The sequence below is a fragment of the Physeter macrocephalus genome, chromosome 7 (genome assembly GCF_002837175.3).
Source record: "Physeter macrocephalus isolate SW-GA chromosome 7, ASM283717v5, whole genome shotgun sequence".
Lineage (NCBI taxonomy): Eukaryota > Metazoa > Chordata > Mammalia > Artiodactyla > Physeteridae > Physeter > Physeter macrocephalus.
Window position 1 is genome coordinate 143,308,163 of NC_041220.1, and position 16,295 is coordinate 143,324,457.

Consider the following 16,295-nt stretch of genomic DNA (forward strand, 5'->3'; position numbering starts at 1 on the left):
GAAACATCTCTCCTCTGGGGGCCTTTATGCATTTTGTTATACGTATTTTGTTATAGTAGTTAGCCTAATGTAACTAATAAACAGGATAAGTGCATTAACTGTTAACAGCCAAGCAGCTGGGAACTTGTGCTTCGGACTAAGATGGAGTAACAGGGACTGAATTTACCCTTTTGCCTGAAACAACTAAACAACTGGATAAAATATATATGAAACGATGGCTCTCAAGATGCTGGACGTGAGGCAGGAAGGACAGCAAATCACCTTAATTCCAGGCACCTTAAACCCTTTTCTGGAATAACACAGGCTATGATGTAAAAGTAACTAAATATCATACTCAGCTGAGAAAAAGACTGAAATAATGCCATTTGCAGCAACATGGGTGGGGCTAGAGATTATCAAACTAAGTGAACTAAGACAGAGAAAGACAAATATCATATGATATTACTTATATGCGGAATCTAAAAAAAAATGATACAGGGACTTCCCTGGTGGCACAGTGGTTAAGACTCCGAGCTCCCAATGCACGGGGCCTGGGCTCAATCCCTGGTCAGGGAACCAGATCCCACATGCTACAGGGCAACTAAGAGTTTGCATGCCGCAACTAAGGAGCCTGCCTGCTGCAACTAAGACCCGGCACAACCAAATAAATAAATAAGTTTTTTTTAAAAAGATAATAAAAATTAAAAAAATTTTTTAATGATACAAATGAACTTATTTACAAAACAGAAATAGACTCACAGACATGGAAAATGAACTTATGGTTACCAAAGGGGAAAGAGGGGGGAGGGATAAACTGGGAGTTTGGGATTAACAGTTATACCCTACTACATATAAAATACATAAACAACAAAGACCTACTGTATAGCACAGGGAACTATAGTCAATATCTTGTAATAACCTATAATGGAAAAGAATCTTAAAAAGAATATATATATATATATATATATATGCATATAAAACTAAAACACTTTGCTGTACACCTGAAACTAACACAACGTTAACCTATAATGGAAAAGAATCTTAGAATATATATATATATATATATATATGCATATAAAACTAAAACACTTTGCTGTACACCTGAAACTAACACAACGTTATAAATCAACTATACTTCAATTTTAAGAAAAGTAACTAAATATCAATTCCTGGGACCAGCCTGGCTGTCCAATGGTTAAGACTCCACACTTCCACTGTAGGGGGCACAGGTTCAATCCTGGGTCAGGAAACTAAGATCTAAGATCCCACAAGCCGGCGCCCTCATCGACCCTCCACTTGGAATAATGCTCTCCTGTTACCTAAAAACTGGGTTTGCCTCTTAGTGGGTGTCAAGCCAAAACACACAATCAAGTCAAGAAGTGGGAGGATTTATTACTTGCAGTAAGTAAGGAGAACATCGAGGCTACTTCCCAAAGCAGTGTCGCCCTGAACAGCAAAATTGGGGAAGCTTTAAGCTAAGGGAACATGCATATTCATGAGGGGGCTTGCGCAGGAGGAATTTAGCATAGAACTGGGGCAAGAGTCATCCTAGGTTGACAGTCCAGGTCTTAGTTGATTGAAGCCAGCAAAGATCAGTATCGTCCATTCTCTGGCTCCAGTTAGTCTCGTGGCCAACTGTCCGAGGAGGTTCGGACCCTGTAAAACAGCTCGGGAATATGTATCAGAATAATCTTTACCTTTGAAACAGAACTGGGAGTCTTTATGACTGATTTAGTATCTCCGATACGGTTAAATTATTTTCCTGGCCTGGTAATAGCTGTTTGCTCTTACATTCTTGTTTCCTTAAAATCATTAACTCCTGAGACCTGTTCTTCCGCAAAGGCAAGCACTGTGGCCAGGCTTAGATTACAACACGGCCTACACCTAAAGTGGCTTCTCTTATGTCAAGAAGCTATGCCTGGGTCTCTTTCTTTGGGGTCTCCCCTGTCCCCCATCTGGCTGCACTCCCTCCCAGGCGCAGTCCAGCGTCCTTACCAGATGGATTCACCCTGTCTCTTCTCGAACCATCAAAGCACCTAGGGGGTGCCTCTACACGACCCTGTAAGCTACTTGAGGGCAGCAATCTGCTTCTCACTCTTTCCCTGTTTCCTGCTCTTCCCCCAGGGCACTGACCGGCTCACTGGCCCCATCAAATTGGCTGCGTTCAATTTTGCTCGGAATAGGTACACAAGTATCTCTAATATAGAACAAGTGCATGGAAGATAAGCGGGATGCAGTTCAAAGACAAGTGTTGGGGTGCCAGCGCTCCCTGGGTCATGGGGAAAGCTTCCGGGGGGACTGGAGCGAGAAGGCCCAGGACCCCTGGGGCTCCCTGGGCCTCCGCTGTTTTCCTCTGACAAGTGAAGGAGCGGGCTGGGTGGGTCTAGGGTTCCTGACAGAGACACTGACGCTGGAGTGCCGAGCAGAGGCCACCTTCCAGAGACCATAATGACAAGGAAGGCTCAAGACCAAGGCAGATGACACAGAAACAATCTAAGGTGCAGCAGACACGCTCCCGATTTCTGAACTGTTTACTCTTTCTACGGAGTCGAAGGGAAAGGGCGCTCCGGTCAATCCGGGCTGCGGGGTCGGGGCTCTTTTCTCCACCAAGTCCGCAGCAATCCCGCAATCCCAGCTAGGGCAGCCCCTAGCCGCAGTCGGCGGCTCCCGTCGTCAGGAGGCTGCGGCGTGGTTGCCTAGGACACGCCCCCGTGCCTCCGCAGGGCTCCCCGGGCCTTGTAGTCCGCCGGCCGCCTCTCTTGGGCTGGCCACGCGGGGAGAGACTACAACTCCCAGGAGGCAGCGCGGCGGGCCCTGGGGGCGGGGCGGGTCCTGGTGGGCGGGTCCGGGCTAGGGCCTTTTCCCTCCCGCCGCGGCGCCCAGGGTCTCCGCGTCTGGAGGAGGAAGATGGCGTCGCGGAGGGCTCGAACCTGGCTGCGCGAGCTCCGGCCGCCGCCGCTGCTACTGCTACTGCTGCTGCTGTTCCTCGGGCCGTGGCCGGCGGCGGGCCACGGCGGCAAGTACTCGCGGGAGAAGAATGAGCCCGAGCCTTCCTCGAAGCGCGAGCCCGGGGGGGAGTTCCGCATGGAGAAGCTGAACCAGCTGTGGGAGAAGGCCCAGCGGGTGAGCGGCGGCCGGGCCCCTCTACCTCGGGGATCCGCGGGGCCGGGGCTTCCTGTACCTCGGGGGTCCGCGGGGCCGGGGCTTCCTGTACCTCGGGGGTCCGCGGGGCCGGGGATTTCTCTAGTTTCGGGTGTCTGTGGGGCAGGGGCTTCTTTTAATCCTGGGATCGGCGGAGCCTGGGCCGGGGTCTCTTCTAATCCTGGGGTCCCCGGGGCTCGGGTCTCCTCTAACTTCGGGGCTCTACGGGGCCGGGGCCTTGAGCCTTTGACAGCCTCACACCCGCCCGCAGATGTAGGTGTGGGTACCCCTTGCCTTGCGCCTCCGGGAAGAGGGACCCTGGCCTGGTGATGACAGGCGAAGACTTGGGAGGCCTCGGTGCCTGGGCAGAAGGGCTGCCCCGCCAGTTTGAACTGGCAGCTTTGCAGCTGAGGCCGAGATCCCTCCCTGCAGGCAGACCCAGGTCTCCTGCCTTGCACGTTTTTGCCTTTTCTCCTACATTGTATTTCTCTGTGTGGAGAAACAAGAAAAACAGGTCATGCTGAGCATGAAGGCAAGCCCAAGGACAGCAGAAATCCTAGAAGCAAAAAGCCAGTTCTTGTTAAATCGGGTGAGGGGATATGGTGAGGTGAGAGGAGAACACCGGCCTCATTTTAGAGAAGAAAGTAACAAAGCCCAGAGGGCAAAGGGCGCCTCCAAGGTCACTCTGCCTGGGGGTAGAATTGGGACTACAGCTTGCTGCTTGGGGTGTGACCTGGACCAGCGGCCTCCTCGTTAACATAACGGCCCCTCCTTTGTTAGATGAGGTTTGTTTTTAGTGAAATGGGTATTTACAAACTTCCCCCAACCCTCTGGGCCTCAGCGTCTTCATTAGATCCACTTTTCCAGTTTTAAGCATTCCTGAGTCCTTGAGAAGGAGAGTAAAAGTAAGGACTAAGTTTTGGAAGAGAGGAGAAACCGGCGGGAAAGAAAGGCGCGGGGAGGGGTAAAGGCTGGGGAAGGAATGTGGGAGGGAGACAGCAGGGCAGGCAGAGGTGGGTGGATGCCCCCAGGTCCAGCACTGTTCCCAGACCAGTGGCCCTGAGGATTCTGCTGGGGGCCCAGCTGTCAGGGCCCACCGTGTGTATGCAGCCTGCCCGGGTGAGAGAGAGCACTCTGGGCTGGAGAAGCAGGGGGGGCTTCCTGGAGGAAGGGGATCTTGCCTCCAAGAACATGCCCTGAGCCCTTCTGCTCGCAGGGCTGTCCCGGTCAGCCCCGCTTTGTCCGTCCAGTTGCTGCTTTGTATCTGCCAGCCTGGGCAGCCTCTGCACACCTCCTGGCCGTCACCTGCCCTCGAGCTGCACCCTCTGAACCCGCCACCCCCCGATGCTCAGTCCACTGCTGACCTGGGCAGCCTCAGGTCACATCTGTCCGAGAGAGTCTGACTCGGTTCTCCAGGAACCCTAACCCTGCCCCAGCCTTGGACGGAGGGGCCTTGGACTGGATGACCTTTCCGGGCCCCTTGGCCCTGAATTCTACCATTGCACCTACAAGTCTTTTCTGCTGAACGAAATGTGCAGACCTTCCAGGATGGGGTCCATGCCTGGTGGCATTTTCCGGGTCCCTCCTCACATCTGGACGCCTCGCGCGGGTAGACAGACCCACGGAATACAAGCTGGCCTGTCCCGGGCCCTCTAGGCTGAGAAGCTTCAAGGGCGGCAGCGGAGCTGGTCCCAGGTGGCGAGCTATGCAGTCCTCAAGCGGTGCCGGGCGGGGTGGGCACTCTCGCTGCTCAGAGCCGGAGCCCAGGGCGGTGTGGGGCGCCCGGCACACCTGTGCCAAGGTGTTCAGCCTTGGATAATTTGCTCTCTGAAAACATCAAGTGTTTCTTTGTTTTCTAAACATGAAACGATCTCATAGCATGTCATGCCTAGCGTGTACCCAGGGTGAGGGAGAGGAGTCTGATGAAGGCGCCCGCCTCGCCCTCTCTTTCCAGCCCACCTTCTACGGGGGTGGGGGGCAAGTCCCGCCTTGGTCCACAGATGCCATGGTAGGGGGCCTCCCCACCGTGAGACCAGACCAGGGAACTACTGGTGTTGCTTCATCACAGCCCAGCATCTCCAGTCTTGACTTGCTGTGAAATTGTGCAGTTCCTTTTGATCCAAGCGCTTTAGAAGAGCTGTGGGCCAGACGGCAGGCACAGGGTTACTTCTAGAGCCTCGTGGGTCTTGTGACCTCTCCCAGGGTGTTGCAAGGCTCCTGAGCAGGGAGGGGCCGGAGCCGTCCTTGGAGCTTTGGGGTGTGGGTGAAGCCGTGGGAAGTCGCCCCGCGGGGTGCCCCTGTGGAGATGTCTGGTTGGCGTCTCCCTCCCAGGGTTGCCGCACGCGCGTGTGTCTGTGTGTGTGTGAATTATGTCTTAACCCCTCTGGCCCTGGGTGCGGCCTTGTTCTCTGCACCCAGGCACCACATCCTCTGCTCCAGGGAGGACTCAGGGAGGGCAGGCCGAGCGACCAGGAGTCACCTGTACACCAGGCACTCCTGTCCCTGCAGCAGCTCAGAGGCAGGCAGGGCTGTGCTCTGTCCTCGGGGCCCCTTCACGGGCTTAGGGGACACTGTCAGCAAGAGGGCTCTCAGGTCAGAGTGCAGAGCTGTGGCTGCAGGCTGAGGCTTGCGTGGACACTGGTTCCCAGAGACTTGTTTTGGCTTTTTTGTGTTTTTTTGGTTTGGTTTTTTACCGTTTTTAGAGCTATGGTCGACCTCCAAAAAGCTGTACGTATTTAATGCTTTAGGAGGTAAGTGTACATCCCTGAAACCATCACCACCATCTGTGCCATAAACACACCCATCACCTCCCAGAGGATCCTCCCGCCCTCTAGTTTGTTAGTGTGTGGCCCGGGGGCCACACACACTAGTGTGTGTGTGAGAGATAAGAACTTAAGGTAGATCTACCCTCTTAGCAAATTTTTAAATAATAAGTATGCAGTGTAAATAGTGGAGAGAGTTGCGCTGTGCAGCGAGCCTCGGGACCTGCATAACTGACTTTGTGCCCTTTGACCCGCACCTTCCATCCCCTCTTGGCTGTGTGACTAGTGCTGCAGTGAGCCTGGGACCACAGATCTTTCTTCGAGGTCCTGATTTCAGTTCCTTCAGATAAAAACCCAGAAGTGGGGCCTCTCACTGCTGTGGCCTCTCCCGTTGCGGAGCGCAGGCTCCGGCCGCGCAGGCTCAGCGGCCACGGCTCCCGGGCCCAGCCGCTCCGCGGCATGTGGGATCCTCCCGGCCCGGGGCACGAACCCGCGTCCCCTGCATCGGCAGGCGGACTCTCAACCACTGCGCCAACGGGGAAGCCCTCGTCTTCATTTTTGAGGAACCTCCGTACTGTTCTCCACAGTGACTGCACCAATTCGCATTCCTACCAGCAGTGCACGAGGGTTCCCTTTTCTTCTCATCCTCACCAGCAGCTGCTGTTTTCTGTTTGTTTCCCATAGTAACCATCCTAATGGGTGTGAGGCGGTGCCTCACTGGGGTTGGGTCTGCATTTTCCAGATCTTTCCATGGACCTGCTGGCCATTTGTATGTTGTGCTTGGAGAATATTTCTTCAGGGTCTTCACCTGTTTTTTAAGAAATCAGGTCATTACTTCTATTCAACGTAGTAGTGGAAGTTCTAGTCAGAACAGCTAGGGAAGAAAAAAGAAATAAAAGTCATCCAAATCAGGAAGGAAGAGGTAAAAGTATCTGTTTGCAGATGTGATCTTATATGCAGAAAACCCTAAAGACTTCACGAAATAACTTAGATCTAGTTAACAAAGTCACCGCGGTTACAGGATACGGAATCAACATACAAGCCTCGGTTGCATTTCTGTACACCAACGTCAGACTCTCTGAGAAGGAAATTAACGGAACCATCCCATTTACGGTAGCAGCAGAAAGGATAAAGTACCCAGTGACATTTCGCCATGTGTCCTGGGCCAGTTCGTAACCTCCCTGGGCCTCAGTTTACCCGAGCAGCCTGCAGGGTGATTGTGAAAGTTGCAGAGGCGGAGGAGAAGGTGCCGGGCTCGTGAGGCCCCCGGCTGAGAGCAGCTCCACGGAGGGCGCTGTGCTCCCCGAGCCTTGGGCCGAGGGTGTCCAGGATGCGGGCCCAGCGGCGGCCGCCGCTGATGAGTGGCTTCCTCCTGCCCAGCTGCTTGTCTCATGGTCGTAGGTGATTTACTCCGCTTTAATATTTGACAGAGCCTGCTTTGCATTTGGTGTCTATTAACCGGTTCTTTTCACGTGAGCCATTAACATTTAACTTCAAGTTAAGGAGGTTAGAAGGGTCCGGAGAGTGGCCTTTTTTGCCTGGGCTCCGTGCCTGCCGTTGGGGGCAGCCCTGAGCCCGTGGGCCTCCACGTTTCAGAGGGACGCTGGCGCCAGATCACGACTCGCCCTTGTGAGACGCAGAGCCCCGGACGCTGCTGGGCCCCAGTCTGCAGCTCGGGGCTCCGGCCCGGACGTTGGCGCCTGGGGAGGTGGACAGCCAGGAGAGTGCAGGGGTCAGGTCCCAGCACCCTCGCCCACTGTCCTGTCGTCTGCGGGGGGCGCCTGCCTGGGGTGGCACAGCCATCCGGGAGCTGATGCGCCCAAGGGCTACCTGGGGGGAGCCCCGCACTCGCAGCCTCCCCAGGGCCCCGGCTGGGAGGGTGAGGCGTCCTGCGACAGGAGCCCCCGGGCCACCAGCACCTGCGCACTCAGGCCGCCGGTGGCGGGCGGCTCCCTGGGGACCTGGGATCTGGCGAGGCTGGAGAGCGGCCTCGGGGTGTAAGGGCCGGTGGTCTTCACGCTGCGGGCAGAGGTCCCTCTGAGGTTCTGTGCGGGAGCGCATGCAGGATTTTGGCCGCCGGGGGCCCTGGCTCCGTCTCCCCGTCTCTGGCGTCTGCTCTCCGAGGTCAGTGTCTCCCGGGCTGTCGCTGGTCATCGTTCAGCTGGGGTCACGTGTCCTCTCTTCTCCCCCCGCAGCTTGCTCTTCCTCCTCTGAAGTTGTCCGAGCTCCACGCTGATCTGAAGATACAAGAACGGGACGAGTTCAAGTGGAAGAAACTGAAGGCTGAAGGCCTGGATGAAGACGGAGAGAAAGAGGCAAAGCTTGCCCGCGGTCTCAACGGTATGTCTCTTCTCGGTCCAAGGGCAGCGGTCGCCCAGGCTCGGGCCCCAGCTTCTTACTCTGACTTGGTCTGTGGGCAAGACGAGAGTCGGGGCTGTCCTCGCGAGCCTGGCCCTGGCAAGGTGACCCTCAGCCGCGGGCAGGCACAGCTGCCGGGCTGTCCTGTGCGGGCTCTTGGCACGTGGGAGGGAGGGCCCGGGCGAGGACGTCTGGCCGCGTTGGCGCACAAGCAACCGGGGCTGCTTGGTCCAGGGAGGCGGCTGCGCTGGCCAGACGCCCACGGTCGCCTGGACGAGGAAGCGGGGGCGTTCCCAGGGTCTGGCCGTGAGAAGGGCACGGCCCCCGCCAGTCCGAGCCTTGTGGCCCCTGCGGCCCGCCCTGCATCGGGGGCTCCCGGTGCGTCCAGGTGGCCCGGGGCTGGGCGATGGAGGAGCATGGGGGGCAGGGAGAGGCGGCCGGTGGTCAGCTCCCTCCCCACGATGCCCGCACCGCAGGCTGGACGCCAGCAACACACACTCTTCACAGCTCAGCCTCAAGGCTTCCAGTGGGCTGAGCTTCTGGGCAGGGTGAGTTCTGAGGCACAGGCAGTGTAGACAGGGAAGTGAAGCCCCGGGAGGCGAGGTCAGGCTGAGCGGGGCGCTCCCTGGGCTGGCTCAGCTGAGGGTGGGCCCCGGGGCCCCCGTGGGGACCACTTGTGTCCAGCGCTGGTCAGAGGAGGTGCTGGGGGTCAGGGGTCGGGTAGGCCACCGCGCGGATGAGGACCTCAGGGCCGGAGCACGGGAAGGGGAAGCCCGGATCCAGAGAGGCCCGGGTGAGGCCTGGAGGGGACAGTGGGGGCTGTCTGCAGATGGGAGGCAGGGCGTCCGCTCCTTCAGAGCAGGGCGCGGGGGCAGGCCCGCTCCCAGCTCAGGAGGTGGGCGTGGGGTGGGAGGAGACGCTGGGAGGGGCGTCCTCCAGGGCAGACCCGGCAGCCCGGCCCCTCTGAGGAGCGCAGCTTCCGGGTCCACGAGGCGCCCGCCGCGTCGTGTTGGTGACCACGGTGCTGAGACGCGGGCCCCCGTCTGGCGCAGAGGCTATGGGCGGCGCTGTGTCCTGGGCGCTACCGACAGGTGACACCGGGTCGCTGTCCCACGGTGACCGGCCGGCAGCAGGCTGGAGCCAGTGTCCCCTCCCGGCTACCGCCGTTAGCTTTTCACCGGAAGCTGCCGACGCTGAGGTTTCCCCTTGTGGAAGATCTTTTCCGCAAATAAAAATATGAGTTGGGCCGTGGCAGAGTTTCCCCTGGCCACCGCCCCATCCATTCGGTGGACTGTCGTCCTCTCCCGCCCTCGCTGGAGCTCGCCCCACGACAGAAATGGGCTGCAGGTTTGGGTTTTGCAAACCTGTGAAGCTGGTCCTAAAGGCAGTCCCGGGGATGCCGAGCCCGTCCTGCCGCACCGCGCTCTCCACCGCGGGTCGCGGGACGGAGGGATCGGCGGGAAGCGTGCGGCCGGAGCCCCGAGGCCGCCAGTGCGTGCTGGGGGGCGTTGGTGGGGCAGGGCCCCCGGGGTTGCGCGCGCTCCTTCCGCTGGGCCCTGAGTGGGCAGGAGAGCTGGGCTGGCGGAGGAAGGGGCGGCCCCCGGACCGCGGCCTCGACCCCCTCCCGCGCTCTCCTAGTCATCTTGGCCGAGTACGGTCTGGACGGGAGGAAGGACGCCCGGGCCGTGAGCAGCAATTTCATCAACCACGGCCCCGCCGACCACAGCCTGGAGGACCCCCGGCTGGAGAAGCTGTGGCACAAGGTACCCTCGGCGCTGCCGCCCGCCTGGGGGGCGTCGGGCCGTGGCTTTTGGTTTCCTGCCCCTGCGTCCCCTGGCGAAGGGGGTGGAGGCCGAGACCTGGGCCCGAGTACTGCCCCCGGGAGCGAGGGTCCCGCCCGGCCTGCGGGAGCAGTCCACGGCGGCACCCGTGCGTAACCAGCCCCGGGTGGGCGTGGCTGGCAGGGTGCCCCCCGAGGCGTGAGCAGGTGGGCACGGCCTGTGGGGGGACCCCGAGGTGTGGACAGGGGAGCACAGCCCACGGGGGCGTTCACCGGAGGTGGCTTTCCTTCCAGGCGAAGACCTCTGGGAAGTTCTCCAGTGAAGAGCTGGACAAGCTGTGGCGGGAGCTCCAGCATCACGAGGAGAAGGTCCAGGAGTACAACGTCCTGCTGGAGACCCTAAGCAGGGCCGAAGGTGCTCCCCGCAGGCGGCCCTGGCTCCAGAGCGTTCCACAGCAGAGCTGCTGAGGGGTGGGGGGCAGTGCCATGCTGTCAGGCCTCCCAGCCTTCCGAGCAGGAATCTCGGCGTTTGGGAGCCCGTCGGGGTGCCCCCCCACGTCTCTGGGCGCGGGTTCAGATGCACCCGTTCTGCGGTGACACGGGCCACCTCTCCTGTCACCGCCGGCGTGACTTCAGGGGGACTTGGCGGGAGCTCGGAACCTGCCCTGAGCGAGTCGGCGGGGGTGGGGCCGTGGCGGCTCCGTGACATCTAGACGGAGCTCCGCCGGCGGCTCGGGGCCGGGCCCTCACGGCCTCCTGCCTCCGGCTCCCGCAGAAATCCACGAAAACGTCATCAGCCCCGTGGACGCGAGCCGCGTCAAGGACACGCTGCGGGCGAGCCACGCCGAGCTGAAGGACAAGCTGCGGGACATCAGCCAGGGCCTCGACCGCCTGCGGAGGGTCAGCGGCCAGGGCTACGGCGAGCAGGCCGGTAAGCCTCCCGCCCCTCCCGCCCCTCCCGCCCCTCCCGCCCCTCCGCTCCCGGGGCCGCACCTGGGCTGCTCTCGCTCTCCTGGAAGGCGCGCGCACCTTTATTTCTAGCCTCACGGCGTCCTTTGACCCTCACGGTGGCCCGCCGCCCCGCGCGTTGGGATGGCTGCTCTGCTCCCGTGCAGCTGGCTCGCTGCTGAGGGGCCGAGGCCGGAGCTCCTCGCTGGGGGCCGCCCCCCGGAGGACGGCCCGGGCCTCTGCGCGCGTCTCCCGCGGGAGCCCGCGGCTCAAGCCTGGGGCGGGCTTGCAGGAGGTCGGCCAGGTGCTCTTTGTCCCGTCTTCCGTCACCCATCCGTTCCCCCTCCATCCCGTTCCCTGAGCGCTGGCCACGTGGCGGGTGCTGCTGTCGACGCCGGGGGTGCAGCGGGGACGCGAGGTGGGCACCTGCTCCTCTGCATGGCCCGGTGCCCCGGGGCACGACTCTGCCCTGCCGGGCCCACCCGCCTGCCACGGTGAGGGCACCAGACCACCGTGTGGACCCGCTGTGCTGAAGTGCCATGGAGCAGGGACCCCAGGGGCCTGGCGTGCAGAGGAGCGGGCCAACTGATGCTGCACCTCGGCCCCTCTCCCGGGGCTGCGTGCCGCCGGCCCCTGCTGCTGGCCTGCCGAGTCCTTCCAGCAGCGCCGCAGGGCCCCGGGCAGCCGGAGGGGAGGTGGGACAGCTGGTGAGATGACCGCCAGGCGGGCCACCGCCAGTGGCCACTTGCTCCCAGCCGCCTCCAGCCGTGGGAGGGAGGTGGGTGACAAGCCCGCACCCTCGCCACGTGCTCTCGGGAGTGGTGGCTGAAGTCACGGGGTCCCTTCCATTTGGTTTACTTCGCTTCAGAGCTACGGGGACAGGCAGCGCCCGAGCCTCAGCCTGGAACTGTGGGTAGGGGGACCCACAGCCTGAACCTCCCCTCCCCCCGCCCCCCCCCCCCCGAGCGCTGCTCCCGCTTGCACGCGCCAGCGCTCCTGCACCGCGGGCAGCAGCGGCTGGACCGGGGCGGGTGAGGGCGTCGCCGAGGCCCGCTCAGCGGGTCCCGGAGCCGCAGGCTGAGCGTGTGCAGAGGGAGCGCTCGGCCTGCTTCCAGAGGGCGCTTGCGCACGGACACCGCGCACCGCGCGGGTGGCCCGTGTGGCCCCGGGCGTCCCGGGCTGCCGCGCGCGGGTCACCGAGCCTGCCTCTGCTCCTTCGCAGGGTTCGAGGAGCCTCGGGTGCTGGACCTGTGGGACATGGCCCAGTCAGCCAACTTCACCGAGAAGGAGCTGGAGTCCTTTCGGGTAGGGACGGCCTCGCGGCCACGGGGTTTGGCGGCCTCTCTCCCAGGGGACTTTCTGACAATGTGGGGAAGGTCCTCTTCTTTAGTCCTAGCAGATGAGCGTTTTCACGGGAACATTCTCTCTCCTTGCCCTCTGTGTCCCGCCGCTGGCCCGGTTGGCGGCCCGTGTGGGACAAAGCTGGCCTCCGGTGAACAGACAGTGTGGCTTCAGGGCATCTGCTCAGTTTTGGGTGCACTGGGCGTGAGGCTGGGGCTTGTGGGTCGAGCGGATTGAGAGGGATTTGGAGGAGGAGCCGGTAGGGCCCTGCAGGGCCGCGGTGCTGGGCCCGCAGGGAGGAAGGGTCTTCGGGTCACCTGGGCATTGCCTCCAGGTGGGTTCTGCTGTGGCAAAGCTGCCACAGGTCAGGGGGTCAGGGATCCAGGAAGGGCACAGGCCCGTGGGCGTGAAGCTTCCGTCTCCTTGGACCGGAGTGCAGGGAGAGGGGAGCCTGCCCGGGGCCTGGGCAGTTAGATCGCCGACGTGTTCAGGAGGCGTCTTGACATGGGCCTGGAGGCCCCCCTGGGGGGCGCTGGGGGAGTGTAGGGGTCGGGCCTGGAGGCCCACCTGCGCTGGGGTGCGGGGAGCCTGGAGGCCTGGAGGGTGGAGAGGACGGGGCACAGTGCAGGGCTCAAGCGCCACATGTCAGGCTGGATATGGGGTCAGGGCCAGAGGGGAGCAGATGCCTGGCAGGTGCCATTTACCTAGAGGGTGAGGGGTCAGTGGGAGTGGGGAGGGAGCGCGTAGGGTTGCGACCCTTCCCTTGGCCCCTGAAGGCCGTCAGGTTCTGGTGGGTCCCTTTAGAGAGAAGGGCTGCTCACCTGTTGTCCATGTGTGCCGCTTCATGATCACACAGCAGCCGGGAGGGCGGAGCCTGCCGTCCCGCTCAACCCCGGAGCTGCCCTGGGCGGGCCGCACGGGGGATGGGCGCAGGGTGTGCAGCCTTCAGAGCGGGGGAGCCCCGGCCCCAAGCGTGCAGCCACCTGCCCTGCGTGTTCTCCTGAAGCAGCCGTGAAATTCCATCCGGGACCCTAGGGTGGTAGTAAGAGCATGTTGGGGTAGTTCAGTTGTTTAAACATTATTCTAGGAAGAGCTCAAGCACTTTGAAGCCAAAATTGAAAAGCATAACCACTACCAGAAGCAGCTGGAGATTTCTCACCAGAAACTGAAACACGTGGAGAGCTTTGGGGACCAGGAGCGCGTCAGCCGGAACAAGGAGCGGTACGCCGTGTTGGAGGAGAAGACCAAGGAGCTGGGCTACAAGGTGGGTGTGCGGCCGCCAGCCAGGCCTCCGCGGGAACAGGCACGTGACGGTTCCGTGGGCGCCAGCGTGCCGGCCTCCGGGCCCCTGGGCCTCGGCTCCTCCTCTGCAGAGGGGAGGGGGTCGTCTCACCCTCGCGGAGCTTGGGGGGAGCTGCTCGCCGGGGACTGCGCAGCCCTGAAGGGGGTCGGCTGCAGGGGGCGGGGGCGACGGACTGCCCAGGCCTTCCCACCCCCAGCTGCCTCTGGGTCTGTTTAGGGCCGGGCTCTGAACCGGGTGAGCAGTGAAGAGGCGGGCAGCCTGGGCTGGAGCCAGGCTCTTCCAGCCGCACCACTGGCATCCTGGCCCCCAAAATACGTGACCTGTCACTGGTCTGAAGGTCCTGCGCTCCTGCGAGCTGCTCACGTGGCTTTGGAGGCTCCCGAGTTGGACGCGGGAGCCAGCGGTTTCCCACGCATGCGGCCTGGGGCGCGAGGAGGCCACACTTGGCTCCGGAGCGGCGGCGGGGGTCCTGTGCGGGGCGCTCCTCACGTGCGGCTCGGTGGGGCTTGCAGATGCCCTAAATGGGTCGCTGGCTCCGTCACGGGGTGGCGTGTGAACCCCAGACGACGCTCAGGTGTGCAGGACATCGAGACTGAAGCACCAGCAGCACCACTGCCCGCCCTCCCCTGGTCATTCGTGGTGAACCCACAGATCCAGGCACTGAGACGTGAGGGCCCGTCTGCAGCAGAGCCTCTGGTCCAGGTTAAGTGAGAAAAGGAGGGGCGGGCGGTGTGGACCCTCCGCAGAGCCAGCAGCACGAGCGTGGTATGTCGCCACGAACGCCCAAGAAATTCAAAATGGAGGAGCTGGGCCCTGGAGGGAGCCTCCTTTGTGCCTTTTGCGCAGGGATGTGTCATCTATTCAAAAAAATAAACGAAACTTAAAAAGTGAAAGAAGGGCTTCCCTGGTGGCGCAGTGGTTGAGAGTCCGCCTGCCGTTGCAGGGGGCGCGGGTTCGCGCCCCGGTCCGGGAAGATCCCACGTGCCGCGGAGCGGCTGGGCCCGTGAGCCGTGGCTGCTGAGCCTGCGCATCTGGAGCCTGTGCTCCGCAACGGGAGAGGCCACAACAGTGAGAGGCCCGCGTACCCGCCCCCCCCCAAAAAAGAAAGAAGACCAAAGTACCAAGAAGGAAGGGAGCATGTGGGTTCTTTCCTGTGTTTGGCAGAGCCGAGCAGGGGGAAGCCAGGCACCCCTCGTGGGGCGTCCACCTGCAGGTGACACCATGACGGACTGCACAGCGGGGATGAAGCGGGAGCCGGGGCTGCTGGAGGAGACCTCCCCAGGTCCCCGCCGGGCCTGGGCTCCTGCACGGAACGCCAGCAGCACCAGCCCGCAGGGCTCTGTGTGAACTAGGAACAGAAAGAGCAGAGCCCAGGCCCTCGGACTGCCATCGTGTGACAAGGACAAGCTGGCAGGAGCCACGGACGAGTCGGGGTCTTCATTTGCTGCTCTTGAAATGACGTACCATAGGCAGCCCACCACGACAGACAGGCCCCCCACAGCCCACGGGGTCACCCCCCAGAGCATGAAGGTCTGGTGACCGGAGGGGACCGTGGTGCTGGGCCTTGTAGGACGTCTCCTACCTGAGCCCCGTACACGTGCTGCCGGCAGGAGCCTCGCCTCAGACCTAGAGGCGTGCAGACTGAAAGTGAGCGGGTGGAAAAAGGTATTCCACACAAATGGAAATCAAAGCCGGGACAGCAGTACTCAGAACAGACAAAATAGACTTGAAAACAAAGACTGTTACAGGAGACAAAGGTGGACATTACATAATGGGATCAATTCAAGAAGACGACGTAACAGTTGTTTAAATGTAAATGCACCCAACGTAGGAGCAACTAAACACATAAAGCAAATATGAACAGACATAAAGGGAGAAATTGACAGTAACAATAATAGTGGGGGACTTTACCACCCCCCTTACATCAGTGGACAGATCATCCAGACGAGATCAGTAAGGAAACACAGGCCTTAAGCAACGCGTTAGACCAGATGAACGCTATAGATATTTATAGAGCATTCCATCCAAAAGCAGAATACACATCCTTCTCAAGTGCACACAGAACATTCTCCAGGACAGATCACATGCTGGGCCACAGAACAAGCCTCAGTAAATATAAGAAAATCATATCAAGCATCTTTTCCAACACAAGAGATTGAGACTAGAAATAAACGACAAGAAAAAAAAAACTCCAAAAAACACAAACACATAGAGGCTAAACAGTATGCAACTAAACAATCAGTGGGTTGCTGAAGAAATGAAGAAAGAAATTTAAAAATACCTGAAGACAAGCAAAAATACAACTTTCCCAAACCTAGAGGACACAGCAAAAAAAGAGGGAAGTTTATTGCAATGCAGAGCTACCTCAGGAAGTAAGAATCTTGAGTAAACAACCTAACCTTACAGTTGAATTAGAAAAAGAACAGACAAAACCCAGTTAGTAGAAGGAAAGGAGTCAGGAGGATCAGAACAGAAAGAAAAAGAAAGACTAAAATATAGTAATAACAAACAAACAACCCCGTCCAAAAACGGGCAGGAGACCTAAACAGACGTTTCTCCAAAGAAGACACACAGATGGCCAACAAACACCTGAAAGAATGCTCAACATCACTAATCATTAGAGAAATGCAAATCAAAACTACAATGAGATATCATCTCACATCGGTCAGATGGGCCATCATAA

At 60.0% G+C, this 16,295-nt stretch overlaps 3 protein-coding genes across 4 annotated transcripts in view; 1 reads left to right on the top strand and 2 right to left on the bottom strand.

Annotated features, from left to right (window-relative positions):
• The first annotated feature begins 1,134 nt into the window (after positions 1-1,134).
• LRPAP1 (LDL receptor related protein associated protein 1) overlaps positions 1,135-16,295 on the top strand; it is a 17,611-nt gene continuing 2,450 nt past the window's right edge. The window contains exons 1-7 of the mRNA XM_024119546.3: positions 1,135-3,102; positions 8,078-8,222; positions 9,879-10,003; positions 10,315-10,435; positions 10,796-10,951; positions 12,191-12,273; positions 13,397-13,573. Of these exons, the coding sequence (XP_023975314.1) occupies positions 2,887-3,102; positions 8,078-8,222; positions 9,879-10,003; positions 10,315-10,435; positions 10,796-10,951; positions 12,191-12,273; positions 13,397-13,573 (1,023 nt within the window). The 5' untranslated portion in view covers positions 1,135-2,886. The remainder of the gene's footprint in view (positions 3,103-8,077; positions 8,223-9,878; positions 10,004-10,314; positions 10,436-10,795; positions 10,952-12,190; positions 12,274-13,396; positions 13,574-16,295) is intronic.
• LOC114486630 (translation initiation factor IF-2-like) lies at positions 10,402-13,387 on the bottom strand. 2 transcript variants are annotated; one of them, XM_028492397.1, is made up of 3 exons: positions 13,131-13,387; positions 11,050-11,838; positions 10,402-10,481 (listed from the first exon to the last, which is right to left on the bottom strand). In XM_028492397.1, exons 1-3 carry the CDS (start codon positions 13,153-13,155, stop codon positions 10,420-10,422), a joined length of 876 nt encoding a protein of 291 aa, XP_028348198.1. In that variant the 5' UTR covers positions 13,156-13,387; the 3' UTR covers positions 10,402-10,419. The 2 variants fall into 2 exon arrangements, 1 of the variants encoding a protein (XP_028348198.1); XR_003680717.1 differs by lacking the exons at positions 10,402-10,481; positions 11,050-11,838 and adding an exon at positions 12,298-12,525.
• RGS12 (regulator of G protein signaling 12) overlaps positions 14,389-16,295 on the bottom strand; it is a 200,486-nt gene continuing 198,579 nt past the window's right edge. The window contains exon 7 of the mRNA XM_028492391.1: positions 14,389-14,469. Within this exon, the coding sequence (XP_028348192.1) occupies positions 14,466-14,469 (4 nt within the window). The 3' untranslated portion in view covers positions 14,389-14,465. The remainder of the gene's footprint in view (positions 14,470-16,295) is intronic.